This window comes from Ascaphus truei, chromosome 20, assembly GCF_040206685.1.
Source record: "Ascaphus truei isolate aAscTru1 chromosome 20, aAscTru1.hap1, whole genome shotgun sequence".
NCBI lineage: Eukaryota > Metazoa > Chordata > Amphibia > Anura > Ascaphidae > Ascaphus > Ascaphus truei.
In genome coordinates, this window is record NC_134502.1 from 5,103,123 (window position 1) to 5,128,270 (window position 25,148).

The 25,148-nt window shown below is 45.0% G+C and overlaps 1 protein-coding gene across 2 annotated transcripts; it reads right to left on the reverse strand.

Annotated features, from left to right (window-relative positions):
- Positions 1–425: 425 nt before the first annotated feature.
- Positions 426–25,148, reverse strand: LOC142471290 (oocyte zinc finger protein XlCOF8.4-like). Of its 2 annotated transcripts, XM_075578122.1 has the most exons (8): positions 24,814–25,148; positions 23,196–23,302; positions 22,481–22,597; positions 21,549–21,608; positions 20,880–21,027; positions 19,577–19,663; positions 12,821–12,928; positions 426–2,350 (listed from the first exon to the last, which is right to left on the reverse strand). In XM_075578122.1, exons 1-8 carry the CDS (start codon positions 24,830–24,832, stop codon positions 1,821–1,823), a joined length of 1,176 nt encoding a protein of 391 aa, XP_075434237.1. In that variant the 5' UTR covers positions 24,833–25,148; the 3' UTR covers positions 426–1,820. The 2 variants fall into 2 exon arrangements, with proteins under 2 accessions (XP_075434237.1, XP_075434238.1); XM_075578123.1 differs by lacking the exon at positions 24,814–25,148 and having other exon boundaries at positions 23,201–23,302.

Genomic DNA, 25,148 nt, shown 5'->3' on the forward strand with positions numbered 1-25,148 from the left:
ACGGTGCGAGATCGCAGCATTGTGGATACAGCAAGATATTCCAGTCATTTCTAAAATTCGAAACAGATTGTGGCAAGTTTGCCAGATGGAACAGTTGACTAGCTGGGTCAATGACTCTGGCCGAAATTTTTTTTAAAGTATGGGAGCCATGGCTCACCCAATCCGACATCCCCGGGGTAGATGCCAGCACGATTTTGCTATAATACACACAAGTGCGTTCTCTGGTGACGGAGCGGAACATACTATAACATAGGCACATGACAGGTAGGATCCCCCCCGACTATTCGAATTGGAACCAAGAGGTGGAGTCGTCAGGAGCCGCGGAGAAGGACGCCTTACGGACCGACAGCAGATCTTCCACTACCAAAGAACAGGGTGGCAGTCCATTCCCTTCCCCCCTCCCCCCTCCTCTCCTTTTCCCCCCTTTGGTGTTTTTTCCTCTGTTGTCTAGTCTCTGGTCCAGTAAGTCAGGTTTGTCTAGTCTTGTGAGTGTATGTTGTTAGTCCCTCGTTGCTCTTGAGTGACTTTACCCTCGATAGTGAGAAGGAAAAGGGTAAACCTCGGGGGGTTTCAAATCGTTTACAATGGGATGTGGCATAATGTTTTTGGTGTGAAACCCAATAAAAATTTTGAAGTTGAAAAAAAAAAAAAAGCCTTTTTGGTGTGTTCACGTTTTTACCCTTTAGATTTCAATTAAATAAACTTGAAGTACATACAGTACAGTACTAAACATCTGTGTGATATCGGATCGTGCACACAAACGGGAATAAGTGACAGGTTGCATTGCAATTTCATTTTTAAGACACAATAACTGACTTTTGCCGACAATTGCCAACTTGAGTTTCTGGCCGGTGTTGAAGACAGTTTACATTGCTTTCACAATCTAATATCTACATTTCTCTAGGACTAATCCAGCGCCTACAACTTTGAGTTCAAAACAAAAAGGAACAATTCCCCAACATTTTCTTTATTTATTGTTAATCAGGACATTTTTGCAGAAAATAAGTGCAAATTGAACATTCTAGAAAAGAAAATTAAATACAGGGTTTCCCATCATGAACAGGTTTTCCATGATTCATGTGTGGGTTTACTAGCATGTCTTTCATTTTGTGTGGCTTTTTTGATGCATAGAAATATTTTATTGATCAAAAAAGTTTTTCCCGCATGGGACAATCACACAGCTTCTACTCCATGTGTTTGCTTGTGTGTGACAAGACTTTCAAGGTGAGTATATATATATATAGATGTCATGAGAAGTTCCATTTCCCAGATTCATGGCTTCGCTCTTGTTGTATAAATTTGTCTGGTGTGTAAGAAGACTTGATTATTCAGAAAAGCATTTCCCAGATTTAGGGAAAACATACACTGTGGATTGTCTCGTGAATTTTGAGGCAATAAAAAGCGGCTTTCCTAAAAATATTGAACGTAAGTCTCTCTCCTTTGTGCATTCTCTGATATACTGTAAAATTACATTTGGTACCAAAGTATTTCCCACATTTATGGCACACATTATTTCTCTTCTTTATGAGTTTTCTGGTATTGAAGAAGATTTGACCTGTGAGTAAAGCAATTCCCACACTAAGTTCAAGCATAAGACTTTTCTCTTGTATGAATTATCTGATGTCGATTAAGAGAGGGCTTACTAGAAGTGTTTCCCACGGTCAGTGAACGTATGACGTTTCTAGAGGGAAGATGAGGTGAATGATCACCCCCGATGTTTCCCACACTCATTACACTTATGTGGCTTCTCTCCTGTGTGTGTTTTCTGATGCACAATAAGACTACATTTGAAAGCAAAGTCTTTCCCACATACATTGCATTTATAAGGCTTCTCTCCTGTGTGTTCTGAGATGTTCAGCAAGATTATATTTGCGGCTGAAGTGTTTCCCACATTCATTGCATTTATGTGGCTTTTGTGTGCATTTGTGAGCATTCTCTCCTGTGTGTGTTTTCTGATGTACATTAAGATTAGATTTTAAAGTAAACTGTTTCCCACATTCTGTGCATTTATGAGGCTTCTCTCCTGTGTGTGTTATCTGATGAACAATAAGATTAGATTTGAAAGTAAACTGTTTCCCACATTCTTTGCATTTATGAGGCTTTTCTCCTGTATGTGTTTTCTGATGCGCAACAAGATTAGATTTGCGGTTGAAGTATTTCCCACATTCGTTGCATTTATGAGGCTTCTCTCCTGTGTGTGTTTTCCGATGTACAATAAGATGAGATTTGTTAGCAAAGTGTCTCCCACATTCATTGCATTTATGACACTTCCCCTCTGAGGGGAAATTGATATTGTCCATTGTCCTATCTGTTGAACACGCTGCAGTGTGGATCCAGCTCATGGATCCATCTGTTGGAAGGAAATTCACAGTGAGTGTATCATAACAGTGAGTGTAATCTAACATTTCATTCACTATGAGCATCATTTGACAATGAGGGGTGTTGGCTTTTTGGTGGTAACACTTTCGAGTTTGGTTATATTTTCTATGCCACTCTATGTATTGGCTGTCCTCTCTCTATATGTAATCATTACAAAGACAATTCAGAACTTGAATATGAAAACACAATATACTGGAGAAAAGGAAACCTAGTGTTCATGCGCTCTGTCACAACTGAATGTATAATGATTTTGTTAAAATACTTTATTGATAACCAATGAATAAAAAAAGGGGGTTTCAAATAAAATATATATCAAACAGCACGTGACTGTGTCATTTGTAACATAACTACGAGTAGTTAGGTTGATTGTACATACAGTATGGAGAACCTTGATTGATATTCAGGATCTTGTGCTATACATATAGCTGCCTACAGATATAGGAATGGGGCCGTAGTGGGACCACTATGTAGATAAAGTCTTGGCCCAATATAAATGTATCAGAGCGTGTAATTATAAACGCGCTATAATAGTAGACTTAGTATGGTATATATGTTAATAATCCAAGGCATCAAATGCGAAGATAGATCTGATGTGTGTAACTACCTGTAATAAATGGTCAATAATGAACCGGAGGGTAACCTCGTTCATACTGCTTGGCGAGATGTCAAGCTGTGAGGGTAACACTAGAGGGGAACACTAAATAAAGTAACACCCCTTATGCCGTTTTAGCCAAAAATGGATGACAGCGTATGCACAGTAAAATAACTCATGTAGACACCCACAATAGGGTATTCATGCATATAGTGCCAACCTAATACATGTATTAATGTATACTGTGGCTCGGCTGTTGGGCTAATGCAGGGGGTAGTGATACCTCCTCAAGGATGTGTATGATCAACTAGTCTTGTATCTCCAATAAGGGAGATGACTATTATATATAGAATTAAGCCTCACAGTACTCACAAAAGGAGTGTTTGGGGCAAATGAGTGCAGTGTATACGCTGGGAGGTTCGCATTGGGAAATAATTGGCATAAGCGAAGCACTAAAGAGAGCCTCCGCAATACGTAAGTATTATATACAGTGCATGGTAGGCAATGCGTGATTATCGCATGTAGTACATGATAGGCGTGATAGGGGTAGTTTTAAAGTCGGCTTAGTGACTGGAAGGTGTTGCTTACCTAGACACAGGTATAACAACAGCTGAAACCGACTGGTTCCTACAGCAAAAAGGTAAGTGTCGTGCGTTGCGATCAGTGTAGACCCGCAGTCCACGAACACCCCCTAAACGCTTCGGTAGATATGGATATCAGCCTTAGTATACAGTCATGTGCAGTAGTTTGTCCAGATGGGACCACCGTGTTGCACGTGAAATAATCAATACAGGCTCTAGTTATAGTGGTTAACGTTAAGCGCCAAATGACTTCAGCCGAAGGATACTTCTTAATAGCCGGTGTGTAACAGCTGATACGAGCGGCTCCCCACGCCAGAGGCAAGTGCCGTGCAGTAGGTTGCTTTAGACCCGTCACCCACGTATGAACGCTTCTTACGTGCCCTGAAGAAGCGTTCATACGTGAAACGCACGCGTGGGCCACACACTCTCCTACACACGCGGGAAGCTTTTCATTTTGAATGTAGCATTGTATTGATAGTTTCATGCTACTATGCTTTCAGCGACCTCCATGTATTTGTTACGGTGATCCTGCGTGTTATACTCTACACCGCAGGATCCTTCTGCCCTGAGGGGCTGTTTATAAGCCCACTATCTAGTTAGGCATGCCCTTGAACATATCAGCGCTGATATATCAATGATCAGCGCTGATATAGGGGACTATGCGCTGTCAGTTCTGTAATAATGTGTTCTACCTGATTTATGTAACCTCCTACATTTTCTGTCCTGCTCAGTGGGGGTGCGGGAGGGTTCGGATCCACATAGACCTTACCTCACGGCACTTGCCCCCACTGAGGATTCGCGTTCATCAGCTGTTATTACCGGCGGTTTTAAGAAGCACTATCGGTGGCTTTTGCTGATTTTCAAGTGTTACCCATACCAATTGAGCCAGGAGTGGGTATATAAACTGCCTATGGTTGTCCTAATTGGACAATTAATTACATTATACTACATACTCAGACTCACAGTATATTTTTTTTTTTTCAACATAAAAGTTTTTATTGGGACATGGTACAGTTCGCATACTGTCTAACAACCCATTATCATACATGAGTGATCACGTTCCCATTTTTTATTTTATTTTTAAATGCCAAACGGTACAAATAATAACGTACTGTGGGGAAAAAGAAAAAAGACAACGGACATACGGGACGAACAAGACGAACCCAGGGGAGGAGGGGGGGGGGAGGGTAGGGGGGGGAGGGTAGGGGGGGCCCAGTCGAGGAGCATCTCCTGACTGTGATCTGTGACCTCCGATAGTGTGCTTGTTCGGTGTGGGTCTTCTCATTGCCATCTTACTGTCTGCCTACGTCTGCCCTACCAGTGCTCTGATCCGTCGCTGTCCGTGCCGCCCCCCCCCCCCCCCCCCCGAGGAGAACGCATTTCTTTCTATCACAGCAGAATATTGGTGGCATTCACCCCTGGGATGTCTGATTGATCTAGCCAAGGGGCCCATATTTTTAGAAAATTTGTGCCGGTGTCATTGACCAAACTCGTCAATTGCTCCATCCGGCAAACATACCAGATTCTGTTCCGAATTTTCATCATCGTGGGTAAGTCTGGTTGCTTCCACAATGCCGCGAGTTCGCACCTCATGGCTGTTGCAAAGTGTGCAATCAGTTTTTGAGCCGGTCTGCTTAGCCCCTGCCTGCGCCTGCCCAGCAGGAACAGCCAGGGGTCCAAGGGGACCGGGTGTCCGAGAATTCTCTCCAGCCAATCTTGGATTTCCTCCCATAAAGGTGCCACTTTGGTGCAGCCCCACAGCATGTGCAGCAAGTCTGCATGTTCCCTACACTGTTTGGGGCACAGTGGGGGGTAATCTTTTACAAACTTTGCTAATCGTATTGGGGTAAGGTACCACCTCATTAGGACCTTATATGCGTTCTCCTTCAGGGTTGTGCAGATCGAGCTTTTGGATGCTGCCAGCACTATTGAGTCCCAGTCGTCGTCTTCTAAAGTCTCCCCTAAGTCAGCTTCCCATGCACGTCTGTAACTTAATTTAGTGTTGTCTTTGGTTCCAGGACAGACCACCTCTCTATAGATCTTAGAAGTAAGTCCCTTAGTGTCCGTGCCTCTCTAACACAGCTGCTCAAAATTGTTACGCCGAGGGCGTTTAGGGATTTTGTTGTAAAGTGCTCTAATCTGGAGGTATCTAAAGAATTCAGAGTTTGGTATCCCACTTTCAGATTTAATTTGGTCAAAAGATTTTAATAATGGACTTCCTTCCAGATGTAGTAGCTTCGTGAGGCCCTTTGTTTTCCAGGCCCCCAGGTTCCCACTTGGCATGCCCGGAGCGAAATCAGGGTTCCCTACAAATGGGGTCATGTATGTGTGCTGGGTGGTAAGAGCACATCTGTGTCTGGTGCCCCCCCAAACTGCCAACGAGCTCCTCATTGCCACCAGCGGCACCCCTACGGATTTTTGGGCCCTTTTCGGTAGCCAAATTAAGTCCTGTAGATCTACAGGGGAGCTACATTCCTTTTCCAATTCAACCCACCTCCGGAGATCCGGCGGCATGTGCCACTGTACAATTTGAGTCAATTGTGCCGCTCGGAAGTAGGCCATCAAGCAAGGTACCCCCAGTCCTCCTCGTAGTGTTGGGCGAATTAACGTACTAGCTTTGATGCGTGGTTTTTTACTACCCCAGTAGGATGTCATCTCCGGCCACCTGCACCGGAGGGTCTGAAAGAGGTACAGGATTCTGGGGAGGAGGTTCATCTTGAGGCTTTGGATCCTGCCGATCCAGGAAATTGCATAGCCCGACCAAAGTCTGAGCTCCTCCGTCAGAGTCCTTATCAGTCTGGGGTAGTTGGCTTTGTAAAGGGCGCTATATTCTTTGGTAATATTTACCCCTAGGTATTTGATAGAGGAGGCTTGCCATTTAAAGTTAAAATTTAGTTCTATCAGTTTTGCTGTGCTCCTTTGGCAGGTTTAAATTTAACGCTTCTGATTTAGTTTGGTTAATTTTGAACCCCGAAATCTTATTAAATGCATCTAGTAAGCTGAAGACGTTCGGCAGAGAGGTAAGGGGCTTTGACAGCATTAAGATAATGTCGTCCGCATACAGGGCCACTTTGTGTGACTGGTCTTGAATTTGGATTCCTGTTATGTCTGGGTTGTTACGGATATGTGCCGCCAAGGGCTCAATGCATAGTGCGAATATAAGTGGAGACAGAGGACAACCCTGCCTAGTGCCACTCTGTATCGGGAATTCCTCCGAGGGGAAGCCCTGGTGCCTGACCTTCGCCTTCGGTTCATGATACAGAGCTAGAATGGCGCCCAACATTCTCCCTCCCACCCCAAACTCTCCAAGCGTCTCTGTGAGGTAGGGCCAATCAATTCGATCAAAGGCTTTTTCGGCGTCTAAACTAAGTGCCATAGACGGGATATTCTGTCTTTGGGCCAAATCAATTAAATCTATAATCTGTCTAGTGTTGTCCGCCGCTTGCCTCCCGCAGATGAACCCTACTTGATCTGGGTGGACCAGCCTGGGCATAACCGTATTGAGGCGGTTCGCCAGTAGTTTGGAAAAAAAATTTGTGTCGGAATTGATTAATGAGATTGGGCGATAACTTTTACCGTCAGCTGGGTCCTTCCCTGGTTTGGGGATCACTGAAGTAGACGCTTGGAGCATCTGGCTGGGTATAGGGGCACCTTCCAGAAATGAGTTAAACAACCTAGTCAGGTGAGGTACTAACAGTTTTCGGAACTTTTTGTAATATAAATTAGAGAAACCATCGGGGCCTGGGGCCTTCGATGGCTTCAGTGTTTTGATTACCTCTGATATTTCCTCACCTGTAAAATCTACCTGTAGCGCGTCCCTTTCCGTTCTGCTCAGTTTGGGCAGGTTCGCCTCCTTCAAGAATGCCTTCAGCCGTTTACGAGTGGTCTCGCAAAGGGAGACCTTCGCCCCGTCGTACAGGGTCTCGTAATAAGTTTTAAATTCTTCCACAATTTGTTTAGGGTCAGAAGTGAGGCCACCCTTACTAGTTCGGATTGACTGTATATGGAAATTACTACTCACGTTTCGGAGTTTACGGGCAAGCGGGGTATCTGGCTTGTTGGCTCGTTCATAGAATTTCCGTTTGGACCACGTCAGCTCCTTCTCAGCTCGGGAGGCCATCAGTAAATTTAGTTGTGTATTGGTATCTAGCCATGCCTTAAGGGTCTGTGCTTGTTGATTGTGTTTGTGTAGGGCGGATAGGGTTTGTAGGTCAGATTGTAAAGTGTGAATCTTTTTTTCCCTTTCTTTCTTCCGCCTACTTGCGATCCCTATGAGTTCACCTCGGAGAGTCGCCTTATGGGCCTCCCACAGGGTAGATTGAGATGTCACGCTACCCATGTTCTCATTAAAATAAGCCCTGATTTTTTCCCCTATCGATTGTGCCACCTCGGGGATTTTAATTAAGAACTCATTGAGTTTCCAGGTCGCTCCTGGCCTGTCCAGTACAAAATCGGTGCACCGCAGCTCTACTGGTGCGTGATCGGACCATGAAATATCATGGGTTCCCGTATGGGAGATCTGCGAAACCATTCTGTTGGTCACAAAGAGGTAGTCTATCCTGCTGTAACGGTCGTGTGGGTGGGAGTAAAATGTGTATTCCCTTTCTCCTGGGTGTTGCTCGCGCCAGATATCGACTAGACTATTGGCTCGGAGGCCTCTGATCCAGGCAGCTCTACCCTGCGGATTTTTCTGTCTGCCCGGGGTGCATCTGTCTGTATGCGGGTCGAGTGTGTGGTTAAAGTCCCCTCCTAATATTATGGCACCTTGTGCTATTTTCTGTAAGATCGTGAAAAATCTATCAAAGAATGAGTCTGCGCGGTCGCTAGGGGCGTATACGTTTGCTATGGTAAGTGGTTGGCTACGGATGGTCCCAACCACTATTATGAACCGACCGTTAGCGTCTTTCCTAGTGGTTTTAATGTCCAGCGATAGGCGGTTGTGCAGCATGATCGCAGGGGTGTCTGCTGATATGCTTGCTTGTTGTACCTCATCTTAGTAGTGTTCCCTAGGGGGTGCAAAGTGGGAGTGTGCCCATTACTGTCCCAGCATGCGAGCTCCCTATTTCGCCTGGGCCCTATGGATCTGAGTCGGTTTGATGGATATAAAAAGAACTGACCATGTACTGCCCTTACAGTTACATAGTCTCCTTGGGTGTTTGTGCAAGTGACTTGAGGGCTCACGTAAATGGGGGCCTACCGTGTTGATCTCCTGTAGAGGCACTACTGCAAAAGGTTTCTCCTCCCCCTTTTTTTTGGGGGGGGGGGGTTCCCTATTTTTGGGGGGGGTGGGGAAGGTATGGGGGGGTGAGGGGGTTAGAGGGGGGGTGGAAGGGGGGGGTAGATTGGGGATGAGGGGGGGGTGGTAGGGGAGGGGGGTGGGGGGGGCGGGGAGGTGGGGAAGGCATGGGGGGGTGGGGGAGGGTGGGTATGGGGAGGGGGGTGGTGGAAGGGGGGGGAAGTGGGGGGTATGGGGGGGAAGTGGGGCGGTATGGGGGGAGGATATGGGGTTGTGTGGGGGGGGTGAGAGGTGGGTGGTGTTGGTATAGGGGGGTGGGGGGGTGGGGTGATGGTATGGTGTGGGGGGGGTGGGGTATGGGGGGATGGGGGTTTCCGCGTGCTATATCAAACTTTTATTGATCTGCCACCCATCCATAATCCCCTCTGTTGGGGTCCATAATGTCCGCTCCGTCTCAGGTGGTGACGGGCTGCCTGTATCAGTCCCTCGGGTTGGCGCTTCCGGTGCCGGATGTGAGGTGCCCCAACCAAGATGGCCATCCCTTGACTTCCGGTGACGTCCATCCGGTCGTCGCCATTCAGCCGCCGGATGTCGAAGGGAGCGGATGTCTCCTGGTCAGCTCTTCCCGCGTAGATGGCTTCTTCTTCCGGTAGGTGTTGGAAAGCCCGCCAAGCAGCCTGATGTCGCCATTTTCTGGAGCGTGCGTGTCAAGGCTGGTTTCCGGGTTCCCGATTTTCGCATCCACTGGATCTGCAGGTAAGTTTGACATCGCGGGTGTCTCTTGCCTCCTTAGCATTGGTGGGGCTCTTCGGGGGCCGCTGGAAGATGGTGGGGATCTAGTTGGTCAGCTATCATCGTCCTCAGGGGTAATGGCGCCATTTTTGGAGGAAAACTGTGGCTCAACTTTGGCCGACAAAACAGCGATAACAGTCGCTTTAGAGTGTTCGTGTCTTTCACTCTTTCTCCTCTACCGCCCGTTCCTTATGTTTTTTGGAACTGGGGGCCTGTTGCCAATCTCCTGTTGGTCCCTCCGGGTGGCCGGAGCTGGGCCTTCTTCTACCCCGAGTTTGCGGAGGAATTCCGGGGCGTCTTCTGGCTCTCTCATAGAGATGGCCTTCCCATTCCTCAGGACCAGGAGTCCGAATTTGAAGGTCCACCGGTATCGGATTGCTCTGTCCCGCAACAGTTTTGTGACAGGTTGCAATTTCTTTCGTCGGGCCAGGGTGATGGGGGATAAGTCTTGGTACAGCTGGAGGGAGGCCCCCTCGAAGCTGCAGGTCCCTGGGCCCCTTGCTGTTTGAAGTACTGCCTCTCGGGTGCTGAAGTAGTGCATCCGAGCTATCACATCGTGTGGTTGGTCATTGGCTGCTGGCCGGCTTCGGAGGGCCCGGTCGCTAGCTCCGTTGCGGGAACCTCCGGGAGTAAGGTGGACATCCAGCGGGTGATATACTCTTTTATTTCTGTAATGTCCTCCGAGATGCCTCTGATACGGAGATTGCTCCGGTGGTCTCGGTTCTCAGAGTCCTCCTGTCTTTCTGCCAGCTCTGAGATCTGGGCCTGTAGGTGGTTTGCCCTCTTCTCCGCTTTCCGCGCGGTGGTAGTGGTGGCCGCCATTTTTTCTTCCAGTGCTCCTGTGCGTTCTCCCAGGCCTTGGACTTCTTTCTTTAGTTCTTGTATTTCAGCGCGGAAGAGCGACTTCATGCTGTTATAGAGACGGTCGAAGTCGCATCTTTGCACGGGTAATTGGCCTGCTGTGTCCTCCATCTCCTCCTCCGACTCTGAGCCCGCGGCAGAGCCCGGCGCCATGTCTGCCTCGGCCCCCCTCGTTGCCGTCCGGCTCAAATATCTCCTTAGATCGCCGGTCTGTTTTTTCTTCGTGGACTGCGGGGCCATCCTGAGTTATTCCCCGATTGGTATTTGGTAGTTATAAGGGCAAAAATTTATTTAATAAGTGTTATTAATGTGTGCTTCGTGCGGCGGGGGCGGGAGCTCTCAACTTAAGCAGCTACCCACCTCACCATCGCGCATGCGCCTCTCCACAGTATATTTTTTATGGGCTGTGCATCTCCTAAAATATTCTGGCTATTATACTACACTTACCTGCATACTCTTTCACCTTGTTGATTAAAGGGAAAAGGGTGAGGGGTTTACGTGGGTGACAGGTCTAAAGCAACCTACTGCACGGCACTTGCCTCTGGCGTGATGAGCCGCTCGTATCAGCTGTTACACACCGGCTATTAAGAAGTATCCTTCGGCTGAAGTCATTCTGCGCTTAACGTTAACCACTATAACTAGAGCCTGTATTGATTATTTCATGTGCAACACGGTGGTCCCATCTGGACAAACTACTGCACATGACTGTATACTAAGGCTGATATCCATATCTACCGAAGCGTTTAGGGGGTGTTCGTGGACTGCGGGTCTACACTGATCGCAACGCACGACACTTACCTTTTGCTGTAGGAACCAGCCGGTTTCAGCTGTTGTTATACCAGTGTCTAGGTAAGCAACACCTTCCAGTCACTAAGCCGACTTTAAAACTACCCTATCACGCCTATCATGTACTACATGCGATAATCACGCATTGCCTACCATGCACTGTATATAATACGTATTGCGGAGGCTCTCTTTAGTGCTTCGCTTATGCCAATTATTTCCCAATGCGAACCTCCCAGCGTATACACTGCACTCATTTGCCCCAAACACTCCTTATGTGAGTACTGTGAGAGTTCATACTATATACTAGTCATCTCCCTTATTGGAGATACAAGACTAGTTGATCATACACATCCTTGAGGAGGTATCACTACCCCCTGCATTAGCCCAACAGCCGAGCCACAGTATAGATCAATACATGTATTAGGTTGGCACTATATGCACGAATACCCTATTGTGGGTGTCTACATTAGTTATTTTACTGTGCATACGCTGTCATCCATTTTTGGCTAAAATGGCTTATGGGGTGTTACTTTATTTAGTGTTCCCCTCTAGTGTTACCCTCACAGCTTGACATCTCGCCAAGCAGTATGAACGAGGTTACCCTCCGGTTCATTATTGACCATTTATTACAGGTAGTTACACACATCAGATCTATCTTCGCATTTGATGCCTTGGATTATTAACATATATACCATACTAAGTCTACTATTATAGCGCGTTGATAATTACACGCTCTGATACATCTATATTGGGACAAGACTTTATCTACATAGTGGTCCCACTACGGCCCCATTCCTATATCTGTAGGCAGCTATATGTATAGAACAAGATCCTGAATATCAATCAAGGATCTCCATATGTACTATCAACCTAACTATTCGTAGTTATGTTACAAATGACACAGTCACGTGCTGTTTGATATATATTTTATTTTAAACCCCCTTTTTTTATTCATTGGTTATCAATAAAGTATTTTAACAAAATCATTATACATTCAGTTGTGACAGAGCACTTGAACACTAGGTTTCCTTTTCTCCATTATACATGTATGCCCCTACCTAGTAAGCACCTCACTGTGGTTCATTACTCAGCTGTGCGGGTGTTCTCTGTATGTGTAGATATGAAAACAAAACAAATAGAAAAACAAGGCTCATCTCCATGCTGCAATATAATATCACCACCCTGTAAGGTAAAGGTGATGCTCCTAAAGATGGGCCACAGGACTTCACGGGGTCGCGATCCCCATTGGTAGCAATCACATGTTCGGGGATCTCCCCCAGGGTGACAAACAGAATTCTGATCTTGGGATTCTGATCAACCCAAAGAAAACTAGCATTTTAATGATGATTTACCTGGAATGACATAAGGACCTACAGTATGGCATGCCCTGGGCCATAGCAGGAACATTATTAGAGTAATCTGAAGGTTAAAATAAGGAATGCTAAGGAATTTTTCTAATTACTTTTAATACTGGTGCACAACATAATTTCCTTCAGAACATACCTACACATACATTTGAATTGTAATAATTTTTTTCTGCACATGGGGGAAATATGGGCTCTGAACTGCTATCTTCACACATGTTCTACTCACCTGTGCTGGTAACTTCAAGGCTTTCCATCTCCTGAGCTTCCAGGTGACTTTTCACACTCGTCCCCTCTATTTGCTCAGCCCTTGGTACAATTTCATCTTTAACTTCATCTGCTCAAATCATTCAATACCAATTACATTTTCTTATTTCATTGACTCTCATATTTAATCCATATTCTACTTAATGTGTTTTACTGTTTTCCACATGGCAGTGGGTACCAAATTGGATAGCTCCTCACCTGTAGCCGCTGTTGGGACAGAAAATTCTTCTGTAGGTACTAGTACTGTATATAAGGCCCTCAACTTACATGCAAGAACAATATTTTCTCTTTCCTACCGCGTAGCAGTAGGATTTGTTATTTTGAAATAGGACTCACCGTGCAGTTATATTCAGGAGTCGTCAGCCTCTCCCCCCTGAAGCACCTGCCGGTGTCTGTGTTCTGGAACACAATCAGTGAAACACAAGGCCAGGGTAGGCCTTATAGGGCTGGTAATGGCATCCCACGTGAGTGCTGACGATCGGAAGTGGTCAATATGTCTACAAGCGGCATGTGCGATGACGTCATAGGCGCGACAGTGACGGAATTCCTCTATTATGCTTGTGGTATGCGGAGGCACTTAGAAAACCAGGAAAAGAGTGCAGATTGAGCATGCAAGCAAGCAGTCTCCCAAAAGGTCACAGTCACAAACAAGTCTAGACAAGAAGACTCTTTTCCAGAGGGGTCAGATGTATTTCAGCAACATTCGGGGGCAAATATTGGGATTCATCTAAACAGGTGGGGGTTAGATGAAGATTTGGATTTTAATTTAGACCTTGTAGACCCCTTAATTAAGGCAATGAGGTAAATACTGGAGTTACAAGACACAGAAGAATAATGCATGAAGTAAGAAATTATTTATGGGCTCACAAAGGAAGATGAGATATTTCCCCCTGCACAAGGTTATAAAGTGGGTGATGGAGGCTGAGTGGACACAGCCAGACAAGAAATTGCTTGCTCTTAAAAGATTTGCCGGGATGATTTCTATTGAGAAAAATTGGTCAGGTTTTTGGGAAGCCCTCCTAAAGTTTACGCTGCAATCACAAGGATTGCTAGAAAAATTAAGTTGCATGTCGAGGAGCTGTATCCTTCAAAGACGCTATGGACTGAAAAATGGAGTGTGTCATAGGAAAGTATTTTTCAGTATGCAAACCAACAGTAGCAATAACATCCCTATCCAGAGCCATGCACATCGGAGCAGCTTACATGGAAGAAACACTCAAGAAGGATACAATGAGAGGATTGATCCTGAGTGCTCTCAGAGAAATTAATTTGACAACAGATCAGTAAGATCCATGGCCCTTTCAATGGCAGTGAGAAGGGCACCATTGTGGCTGAGACATTGGGTATATAGAAAAGATGTCCAAGCACATCAAAAATGTGTAAAAATTAATTATAATTAAATGGTCATACTAGACCTATACTGCAAAAATGTGAAAACTATATGAAACCACAGATAAGCATCTGAAGTTTAACATATATTAGTGAGTAAAATACTGTGTACGTGACCTAGACAAATAACACCACAGTGCAAATATATATAATAATAAACATCTCTTTACAAGTAGAGGGTCTGAAGCTGTACTGGAAAGGCTGAGGTCAAGATAACGCCAGCTAGATAAAGAGAAAAAGAATAAAGCGCAAGACCCTCATAGTGTAGTATGTAAAAATAGAATTTGTATACGGAAGGTAAAATATGCACGTGCAGAATAGAAATATTATATAGGCATGTAGGTATTGTGACAGATATAAGGGGATGGTAGTGGAAAGTGTATATGTTGCCCCTCAATTATTGCAGGGTTTCTGCCAAAATTAAGCCCCAGGGAGATGCAGTGTGTAATTTTGGATTTTTTCGCCTTCTATTGGGTCCCTGGGGCGGAGCACTTGGAGAGTAGGGTGGGCCAGTGCTCCACTCCATGTTCTGGAGATTTACCAGGTAGAATCCAGACCGGGACTTCTAGCTCTCACTGGTCTCACACAGCTACAACTGCTAATGAAGAGGAGCAGCTGTTAAAGCCTGCCTGTGAGCAGACCAATTTGTTTTCAGAGAAGCTTGTACTAAGAGAGCGGTGTTTTTTGCTCAGTGGAGCAAGGACTTTTGTTTATTTTGATTTATTCATTTTATCTGCTGTAACATCTTAATGGTAAAATAAACAGGCCAAAGCTTTATTTTCACCTCTGTGTCAGAAGACTGTCTCCGCTACCTGGAAGTGGTGATCCCTGGATGAAAGGTACATAGCAAAAGGGTACTTTTGTCACAGTAGAAAAAACAGTAATGGATAAGGCGCTCCCACGACTGCTGCACAGGATCCACAGAAGGCACCATGTCTTCCTTCAAAGGCTACGATATGGCCACAGATGCCGAAATTATTCACCCTCACATCTCTGCTCCTCTAAGGAACGGGATAGCCAGAGTAGTAGAATATCAATTGAGATCCGCCTTCTCCAGCAGTTGCAGCTCTTGGGTACTGCGTGTCTCAACCTCCAATCAGCACAGCAGAGAGAGGGAACTCCATGCATCGACAGGCGGAACCACAGAGTGACGTGTACCGTGTCACAAACTCCAACCAATCATAGCTCTGGTCCCAGAGGGGAAGCAGTGCGGTCTCAGCGTCCAGGCATCGTAATCGGAATGCGATCAAACAGCATCTAGCAGAAGCGTCTAATGTTGAAATAAAAGTCCAGAAATAGCTCAACTGAGCTTAATAAATCCAATAAACATATTGGATCAAAATGAAAACTCCACCGCGTTTCATGACGCAAGGTAACTTCTTCAGAGATGCTGTGATGGGTTGGAGTTTGTGATGTGGTACACGTCACTCTGTGGTTACGCCTCTCGACGCGTGGGGTTCCTTCTTTATGTTGTGCTGATTGGAGGCTGAGACGCGCAGTACCCAAGAGCTGTAACTGCTGGAGAAAGTGGATCACGGTTGATATTCTTCTACTCACTCCACCAACTCTGGCTATCCCATTTCTTGGAGGAGCAGAGATGTGAGGGTGAACAACTTCGGCATCCGTGGTCATATCGTAGCCGGTGAAGGAAGACGTGGTGCCATCTGTGGATCCTGTGCAGCAGTCGTGGGAGCGTCTTATCCATTACTAGGTTTTATACCTACAGTACATGCCTATATATAGTATTTCTATTCTGTACGTGCATATTTTACCTTCCATATATAAATTCTATTTTTACATACTACACTATGAGGGTCTTGTGCTTTCTTCCTTTTCCCCTGAGACATTGGGTGGCAGGCTCCACCACAAAGAACAATCTATGTTCTCTGCCTTTGAAAGGAGAATATATCCATCAGCCAAAAACGGGATGCAAAATCCAATGTTAGTGGGAACTGTGTTCCTGCCGCAGGAGAGAACAGCAAAGTGTTTTTATAATCCTCAGAATGTGTTACATGCATGCGCCAAGGTCTCTCGTTCTGGGAAACCTCTCTCATAGCAAATCAGCATGAAGAGGATCCGTTGGAAGGGAACATTTTACATTAAATAAGGAGGGCCCTGCAATTCACTGTGGGAGGAAGGCACGTGCAGTTCACAGCTGTATGGGCTCAATCTGTAAGAGACAAGTGGGTTCTTTAAGTCATCCAATAAGGTTACCATCTGGAGTTCACTCAGAAACAAGAGGAAGATAATTTTTGATTTCCAGCAGTACATGGCACATAGAAATCGAAGACTTAGAACGTATCCTAATGAACCTAACACTGAATTGAGTGATAAGGGAAGTCCCTCGTTCTCAAAAAAAGAACAGGACTACTCCAGAATATTTCTGGTCAGAAAAGTACATGGAGAATTCAGAGCAGTACTGTATCTCAGGAGGTTCAATACTTTCATCCAACTAAGAAAATTCAAGATGGTATCATTAAACACAATTATTCACGAAGTCAAGCCAAAGAACTGGTTGGTTTCAATAGACCTGAAGGATGCATATCTGAACCTACCCATCACACAGAGCCATCAGAGATTCTTCATAATTCCAGTAAGGGGAAAGCATTATATATACACTGCCATCCCTTTTGGATTAGCACCTTTACCAAGGTAGTAGTTCCATTGGTGGTTGAGTTGAGATAGAGGGCTATCCAGATATATCAATGACTGGATGAACAGGAAGAATTATTGTTAACATCTCAAGACAAAAGGTGTTACTGTCGAACACACACACAGTAATCACAATCTTGGAAAATCATGGGTGATGGGAAAGATTCCATATTAAACCACTGCGGAAAACATTCTTAGATCAATGGAACACAGATCCAAAATATCTAGAGCAAAATATTTACATTTATACCAGAACAGGACTGGATCTAAGATGGTGGGAAATCCCACAAAATCTACATAATAAACGATCCCTCCAGGAAGGTGATTGAATAACAATAACCAACAATCAGTGCTGGATGGGGAGTGCAGATGGGAAGACGGTTGGCACAAGGAAGTTGGCCAAGGTCCTACAAAGAGCTTCCAGCAAACATGCTAAAAATGAGTGCAGTGAAGAACATGATCAAAAAATGTCACGCTTGTATTAAAGTCAATAATATAAGAGTAGAATCTGATAATATTGCCATGGTAAAATACATTGCAAAAGAAGAAGGAACCAGAAGCGGGAGACTCACATCATGTCTTAGGAAGACCACACGAACAACATCACAGCGGTTCATATTCCCAGATGCAAAAGAAAATGCTGCAGCTGACTTTTTGAGCCAAACAAGAATCTGTCCAGATGAATGGGAATTAGATGTTGGGCTATTTTACCAGCTGATGTATCCACAGGGTCAGCCCCAGAGAGGGCTCCATGAGGTCTATCTCAAACACAAAAAAAGTTGACTGCTTCTGCTCAAGGTTTTCATATGATCACTCGAATAAGACAAGAAGAACATGGTTTGCCCATCTGGTGAATATGGCAATAGATCCCACATGGCATCTCCCAGTCTTTCAGGGGACATGGAGATTAAGTGGCACATACTGAAAAAGAAGGGATGTTCAGATAAGGCAATTGCAACACTAATGCCAGCCAGGAACACCTCAATCTCATTAATATACCGTTGATTTCAAGACTGGTGTCAGAAGAAAAATCAAGATTTTTCTGACCTCTCTTTTTAGTCATTGATAGAATTTTTGCAAGATGGTTTTGACAAGGGTTTCAGTCTACGTTACTGAAAGGGCCAGGTTTCGGCATTATCTGCACTACTAGAGAGGAATTTAGCATCAGACACCTTCCCGACTCTTGCTTTTTTCCCCCATTTGCCAAGATACACCCTTTCCTCTGTTGCTCTACTGCTAAAACTCAAATGCAGGCCCTTATCCTCTCCCATCTCGTCTATTGTAACCTTCTACTGTCCAGCCTTCCCGGTTCTCACCTGTCTCCCGTACAATCTACCTTAAATGCTGCTAGAATCATTTTACTCTTTCCTAAATTGTTTCAGTGACTCTCCTGCCAAAATCCCTCTCCAAGCTTCCTATTCAATCCTGTATTACTTACAATATGTTCCTTCTTTCTTTTAAGGCAATTCACTCCTCTGACCCTCCTTACCTCTCAGTACTAATATCTCATTATGCACATGCCCAACTCTTGCGTTTTGCTCAAGGACGTTTTTTGTCTGTCCCTTTTGCATCTGAAGTCATCTCCCATATAAAACCTCTCTCTCCCTCACTGACCCACGCCTCTGGAATGCCCTTCCCCTCAATGTCCGACTGGCACCCTAGCTCTCCACCATTAAGACCAATCTTAAAACAAACCTCTTTAACAAACCATATGGGTTGCTCCATGGCTGATACTATACATTTATTCATTGACCTCAACCCCTTGCTGATGCAGTTAACAGAACACCCTCTTACTGTCTCTGTAAATTCCCCTTACTTACTACTTAGATTGTAAGCTTTTCAGAGCAGGGACTCCTTTTCCTAATCTTACTTTTATGTCTCAAGAGCTTATTTTTATTATGTATTATATTATGCCACATGTATTACTGCTGTGAAGCACTATGTGCATGGATGGCCCTATATAAATAAAGATATACATACTGTACAGGCTTATTACAAGATTTCTACAAGCAGTCCAACCGCTAAGACCCAAAATAAGAAGCACAATACTAACATGGGATCTTTCATTGGTCTTACAATTCCTGGTGGGTCACCAATTTCAACAATTGCAGCAAATTCTGTTGACCAGGATGACAATCACATCAGCGAGAAGACTGGCGGGTCTCCAGGCTTTGACGTTTCACCAGGATAAAGCAGTTTTAAGACCAGTTTTCTATTTGCTTCCAAAAATAATTTCCCATTTCATTTAAATTAAGTAAACGCCTTCCTTCATGTTCCTATCCTCTCTATATTATATATATTTTTACATCCATGGGAGAAACCGAAGTCTGTCCTACAGGTAAGGTGAGGGACTTATATAATAGGACCTGCAGAAGACTCTCCTGTCCTACTACGGCTGAAGGGGAGGAACTATCCCATTTAGTACCCACTGCAGAGAGTGGAGACCCGGAAAAGAAAATAACGGTAAACTGAATACATTTTCTCTTTTTTTCCCTAAATCATTTTTTATTAAAATGGCTTTACTAGAAAATAACATTGGAATATAAATACTAACATTATTAATGGTTTTTAAACAGTCAAAAATATTCACATGAACTTAACATTTAAGAACTCCGGGAGACTATCTACTAATTCTGACCCACGTTCCATGGAGATTATTATCCTGTATGTTACTCACCTGCACTGGTGTCTGGGTGGAGTGTCCCCGGTTGAATGTCCTTTTCTCCTCTCTCTTCCTCTCCCTGCTCTTTAATTGATACAATATCTAGATTTTCATAGTGGTGGATTGTTAGTTCCAATAGAGGATTAAACAGATGTGTATACATTTAAATTAAGATATAAAAACCTTTTAATTGAGAGTTTTTTTACCAAAAAGGGTTACATCGCCATTTTAATACACTTGGGACGGTGTTCTGCTAACACAGCAGAGAGACAGACTGCAATCTTGTATCTCTGCTGATCATATCTTTTACGTAATTGGCATCAACCTTGTCCATAACAAACAAAACATAGTTCTATATATAACTATTCAACTAAATATTACATTACAGATGCAGCCACGAGTATTAGAACTCTTGCCTTGGAAATTCTTGGGCAGTCACACAGTAAATGCCTCAACATTTCTGTGCGATTCTTAATGGCCCATAGGATTAACATAGCGGGGGGTCCATGCAGTCCCATTCAAACTGAATAAACAGAGGACATTACCCAACCCCCATTGACGTTTTTTTTACGATCCCCAATAATAAAAAAAGTATATATGATATAAATATATTATGCTGGTGAATGTATCTAAAACATCTATAAAAACTCTAAGACAACACAGCTAAATAAAACAACAATTGATAGTTTTTAAGCAATAAATCAACTGGTGTAGCAACTCAATATCCATCATCCACTGTGGGGTAAGCAAATAAGTCCAAAAAAGTTCATAAGAGCTCATAGCTTCCAGCTAATTTAGTAGTAGTAGTGCAACCCTGTGGCTTGCCCGATGAAGCCGAGTACCACGGCGAAACGCGTAGGATGGAGATAGCCGAGTAAACAGAGGACATTACCCAACCCCCATTGACGTTTCTGCACGATCCCCAAGAATGATTGAGTGTGCATGTGAAACCACACACTGACGGAGCATCTCGGAGACTAGGTTTGAGGATGGAATCTGAACTACACCATAGGGAAGTTGTGTCTGCAGCCCGAGTGACCCTAGAGAATATGTGCAGGAGAGTGATCGAGGTGAGAGCTAAAATGAGAGACTCCTCAAATGCTAAATGCTTAAAAGAACTTCCCAAATGTGAGTGCAACCATGGATGTTAGTTAATACACTGATTAACTTTTGGAAACAAATTGCACTATTGTTTCTTTTTTGTTCTCGTCCCTTTTTTATTTTCATCTCTACCATTCTTGTTACACGTGAGTTTGTCTGTATGTCACTTCTATTGAATCTAGCAGGAAGTTATGAACTTTTTAAAACATAGTTCTACCTGAACTCCTGTTTAACGGGATTCCCAAAGATTTGAGGGACTTGTAATTCTCCACGATTACGTCCTTGTAAAGCCCGTTGTGTCCTTCTATATAGTCCCACTCCTCCATAGAGAAATAGACAGCAACATCCTCACACCTTATAGGTACCTGAGAGAGAGAATGCCATTCAGCGTTCACATAAAGCAATTTATTCTGTAATTACTTATAAAGAGACAGTAAAACAACAACATGAAGTGAATCAGAGAGAAGATAGAATAATACACACAGGTCCAGACAGAGCGTGGTCAATAAAGGGTAACTACTGTACTGGCTCCAATTTGGTATGTTCCAAGACCCCTGGCTGTTGGTTTCTCCATGATATATTTCCTTCTTGAACAGGCAAGCATACTGTCTCTTTCAGCCAGCAGCCATCTTGAGAAGTCACCTCACCTATCTCCTCTGGTAAAGTTAATATAATTGACCTCTCCCTTATATTTGTTACCTGCCCAGTCCCCCCCCCCCTTTTTGTTACTGTTGTTCTACAATAGAGATTACAGAAGAAAATAAGAACTCTGTGTGCATCAACAGGGAGTGAGTTAAGCTGCCTGCCTCTACTCACTTGCCAAAGTGAACTTGGGACAGAACAGTTATGATTCTGGTATAATGTAACATTCACCAGCAGTGCTCACCTCTCCAGTTAGCAGGTGGATGCTGCTGTGGGGGGAATTCATCCTCACAGTTATGTATTCCTACAGAATGAAAGAGTTATGTATGAGATGAGAAAGGGGGCTCGCGCTTAAAATGTGTGCTCACCTGTCTGGATGCGCCGGAGCTCTGTGAGGTCCTTTCTCCGACTTTTAGCTTCCGTGATTGCACGCTACATGCGGCCGTCGCATTCCAGAACGATTCTTTTTTGTAGGTCTCGTCTCTTGCAGGCTTTCCACAATTATTGTTTCTCGTCAAGTAGGTGATATATGTTTCTGACAGTATTTGGTAACGTGGCTGGTCGGTCCTTCATTTTATCTCTGACAAAAGCCAATCAATGGGACTATCCGCTCACTAGAAAAATCCTCTATTGTGTCCAAACTCATGGCTGATCAACTTTATCTGTTCTCTCCTTCTACCTAGTCATGTCCCTTTATTATCTTGTGCTCTCCCTATGCGCTAAGTTGTCTTGTCTGTCCCAGGCTCTGTCACTGAATAACTGCATCTGTCCCTGGACACCGGTTCTCAAAGTAACACACATACGCACTATGACACGCTACAGATGCAGCGGCCGTTATTCGAACAAATCACGGAGCCGTTTTCATGTGTGCTGCTGTACTCCACACAGCATTAATGCGACCAACCGCCCCAGCACACATGTTTATTGCAGTTGCTTTGTTTGTGCATGGATTCTGTTTCTTTTTGTGCAATGAAATGAATTGTAATGTGTACAGTACTGTGCTACCGTGTCAATTTCAGTGTTTAACACTAAAATGCCACTTTCTGCACTCGCGTCTTAAGGCGGGAAGGGGCGGTAAAGTTGGAAGAAATCCCGCGCCATGACATGGGTATTCTGAGGTATGCAACGTGTGAAGTGTTCGAATAACGGCCGCTGATTCTGTACAGCAGCTCTCACCTCTCCAGACAGCAGGTAGATGATCTCCTGGGTGTGATTCAAGATCCTCTCAGTCATCTTCTCATAATTAATTTTGTTCATCATCAGCGAGTCAGTCAGATGCTCCAAGAATGGTCTCTGGGACAAAAGATACATGGGAGATGTCAGAAGTACAGATATAGGCATTTTCTGTCTGCGTCACTGTGCATTTTGAAGTACAGAGAAGAAAGACTAAGGGGCATATCTATCGGTGTCTCTTTGCAGTGGGAGGGACAGATATGAGGGAGTCATCAGCTCCTTGTACTTTTTCATCATCACTGAGTTACTTAGAAAGTCCAAGAATGAGCTCTGGTCCCTGTGGGAGTGTTTCTCCACTTGGGGACCTCTGCAGTTAGGAATAGTGACTGTACTTGTCCTATCACATCAATAATAGGAGAGAGACCAACCTGAAATACTATGAGGAAAGTGACCATATTTCAGGAATCCTCAAACAAGACACCATCCTGCACTAAAATGTAATCTGTGCTACTTTATTTAAAAGATAATACTGTTGTGGTGATTTTAACAAGATGCTGTTCACAGTTATTGCGGATATGTTTGTGATTTTCAACAAACATGGGGATTCAGTGGGAGGTACAGATGTAATCTCAAAGAAACACACAGATGCACAGCAGGTCCCTTATATACAGAAGGAGATACGAGGGGTGCCATTATGACCTTCTGTAGACGCCCTCACCTCACCAGTCAGCAGGTAGATGATGTCTAGGGTGTGATTCAAGATTCCCTCAGCTATCTGCTTCTTGTCCATCATCATCGAGTTAGTCAGATGCTCCATGGTGGGCTCTGGAAGCAAACAGAATGGGTAAGATCTACAGATCTCAAGCAATAAGGGCTTTTTCTGTCTGTGTCACTGTGAGGTACAGAAGAGAAAGACCTCTCGATCTGTGACACTTTACAGTGTGAGAGACAGATGTGAGGAAGTGATCTGCTTCTTGTCATTGTTCATCACCAATGAGTTATTCAGATACTCTAACAATGCTTCTGGTTCCTGTGGAAGCGTTTCAACACATGGTGGTGACCTCTGCAGTTAGGGACATGACTGTACTTGTCCTTCACAGCAATATCAAGAAGTGAGAGGTAGGCAGAGACAGAGACCAACTTGGGAGACCATGGAGAAAGCTAGAAATCTCAAACAGGACAGGATCATGCACTAGCACAGGGGAGCGCAAACTTTTCTCCCTGCGCCCCCCTGCCTGCTTCCCCCCACTATCCGTTCAGCTCTAGCAACAAATGACGCCACGGGACATGTGATGTCACGTTGCCATGTTAACGCGACCCCGCGGCTTCATTTGATGCCGGGTTGCCATGGCGACGTGTCGCTGGAAGGTAGGATAAGTGAAGTTACAGCGGCCTCACGCAATCCCAGGCATTTCATTTAAATGCCTTCGGGGAAGAGCTGGGCCTCTGTAACCCCCCACACCCCAGAAATGATTGTGCACCCCTGCACCAACATGTAATATGTGCTACATTATATAGGAATAATGAGAGATGGGAGAGGTGTGATAAAAACCAGTAGAGCCGACAGAGCGTGTCTGCGAGTGCGTGCGTCAGAGCCGAGCACATCAAGGGGGGGGGGAGTGGGGACATGGTGTGATGGGGGGAAAGGGTAGTGAGGAAAGGGTGGGTGTGGGGAAAGGGGGGGTTAGGAGAGAGGGGCAGTGTGCGAGGGGGGCAGTCTGTGAGGGGGGGACAGTGTGTGTGAGGGGAGGGCAGTCTGCGTGAGGGGAGGGCATTCTGCGTGAGGGGAGGGCAGTCTGCGTGAGGGGAGGGGGGTCTGCGTGAGGGGGGCCAGTCTGCGTGAGGGGGGGCAGTCTGTGTGAGAGGGGGCAGTCTGTGTGAGGGGGGGCAGTCTGTGTGAGGGGGGGCAGTCTGTGTGAGGGGGGGCAGTCTGTGTGAGGGGGGGCAGTCTGTGTGAGGGGGGGCAGTCTGTGTGAGGGGGGGGGCAGTCTGTGTGATGGCCAACATCCATTGCAATCAGATATAACAACTCTGTATATAATATTCTCTGTTTCTGTATTTCTTATAAACCAATAAAAGCTTGTAACATGTCCCCTGTGTATTGGTGCAATAACAGGTCTCATACCCCCTTCCATGTATGTTACACACACAGCTTCCCCCCTTCTCTGCCCCTCACCCAGTAAGAATATTTAGCAGCAGCCATTCCCATGTGAGGTGGGTGCATGAAGCCCCCATGTAATAGTCAGGTCTCTGCACACAGTGTAACAGGAGATTAATGTAATCAGAGCCTCTGTGTAACTATATTACATACACATAAGAAACACATCACCTCCTACCTGGGGGCAGCTGCAGCATGTGGGGGAGGGACTCTGTGCTCTGATTGGCTGCGCTCTGAGTGATGTCATGCGCTCCCAAGTGATTCTGGGATTTGTAGTCCTGCTGCCTTCAGAGTTACAACAAAGGATCAGAAGCAGGACTACAACTCCCAGAAGCCCCTGCTGAGAAGGAAAGGACTCAAAAGCCAGATAGCAGGCAATTCGCACAGAGGCTCAGGGTGTCAGCATTCATTGGCTGCTGTGTGCCATGTGATCTCTTTCCTTGTCCCCATTGGCTATTGTGAGGTGTAGTCCTGCTTCCTATTCAGTGCTCTTAGGCCTCGTTCAGGGTGCAA

Bases quoted from the DNA above. Each gene is read 5' to 3' on its own strand.
- LOC142471290 (XM_075578122.1), bottom strand. The intron at 22,598-23,195 runs GTGAGGGCGTCT...CTTTTGTCCCAG, and splicing joins TCTACCTGCTGACTGGTGAG to AGACCATTCTTGGAGCATCT. The intron at 19,664-20,879 runs GTAGAACTATGT...ATGAAAATCTAG, and splicing joins CCCGTTAAACAGGAGTTCAG to ATATTGTATCAATTAAAGAG.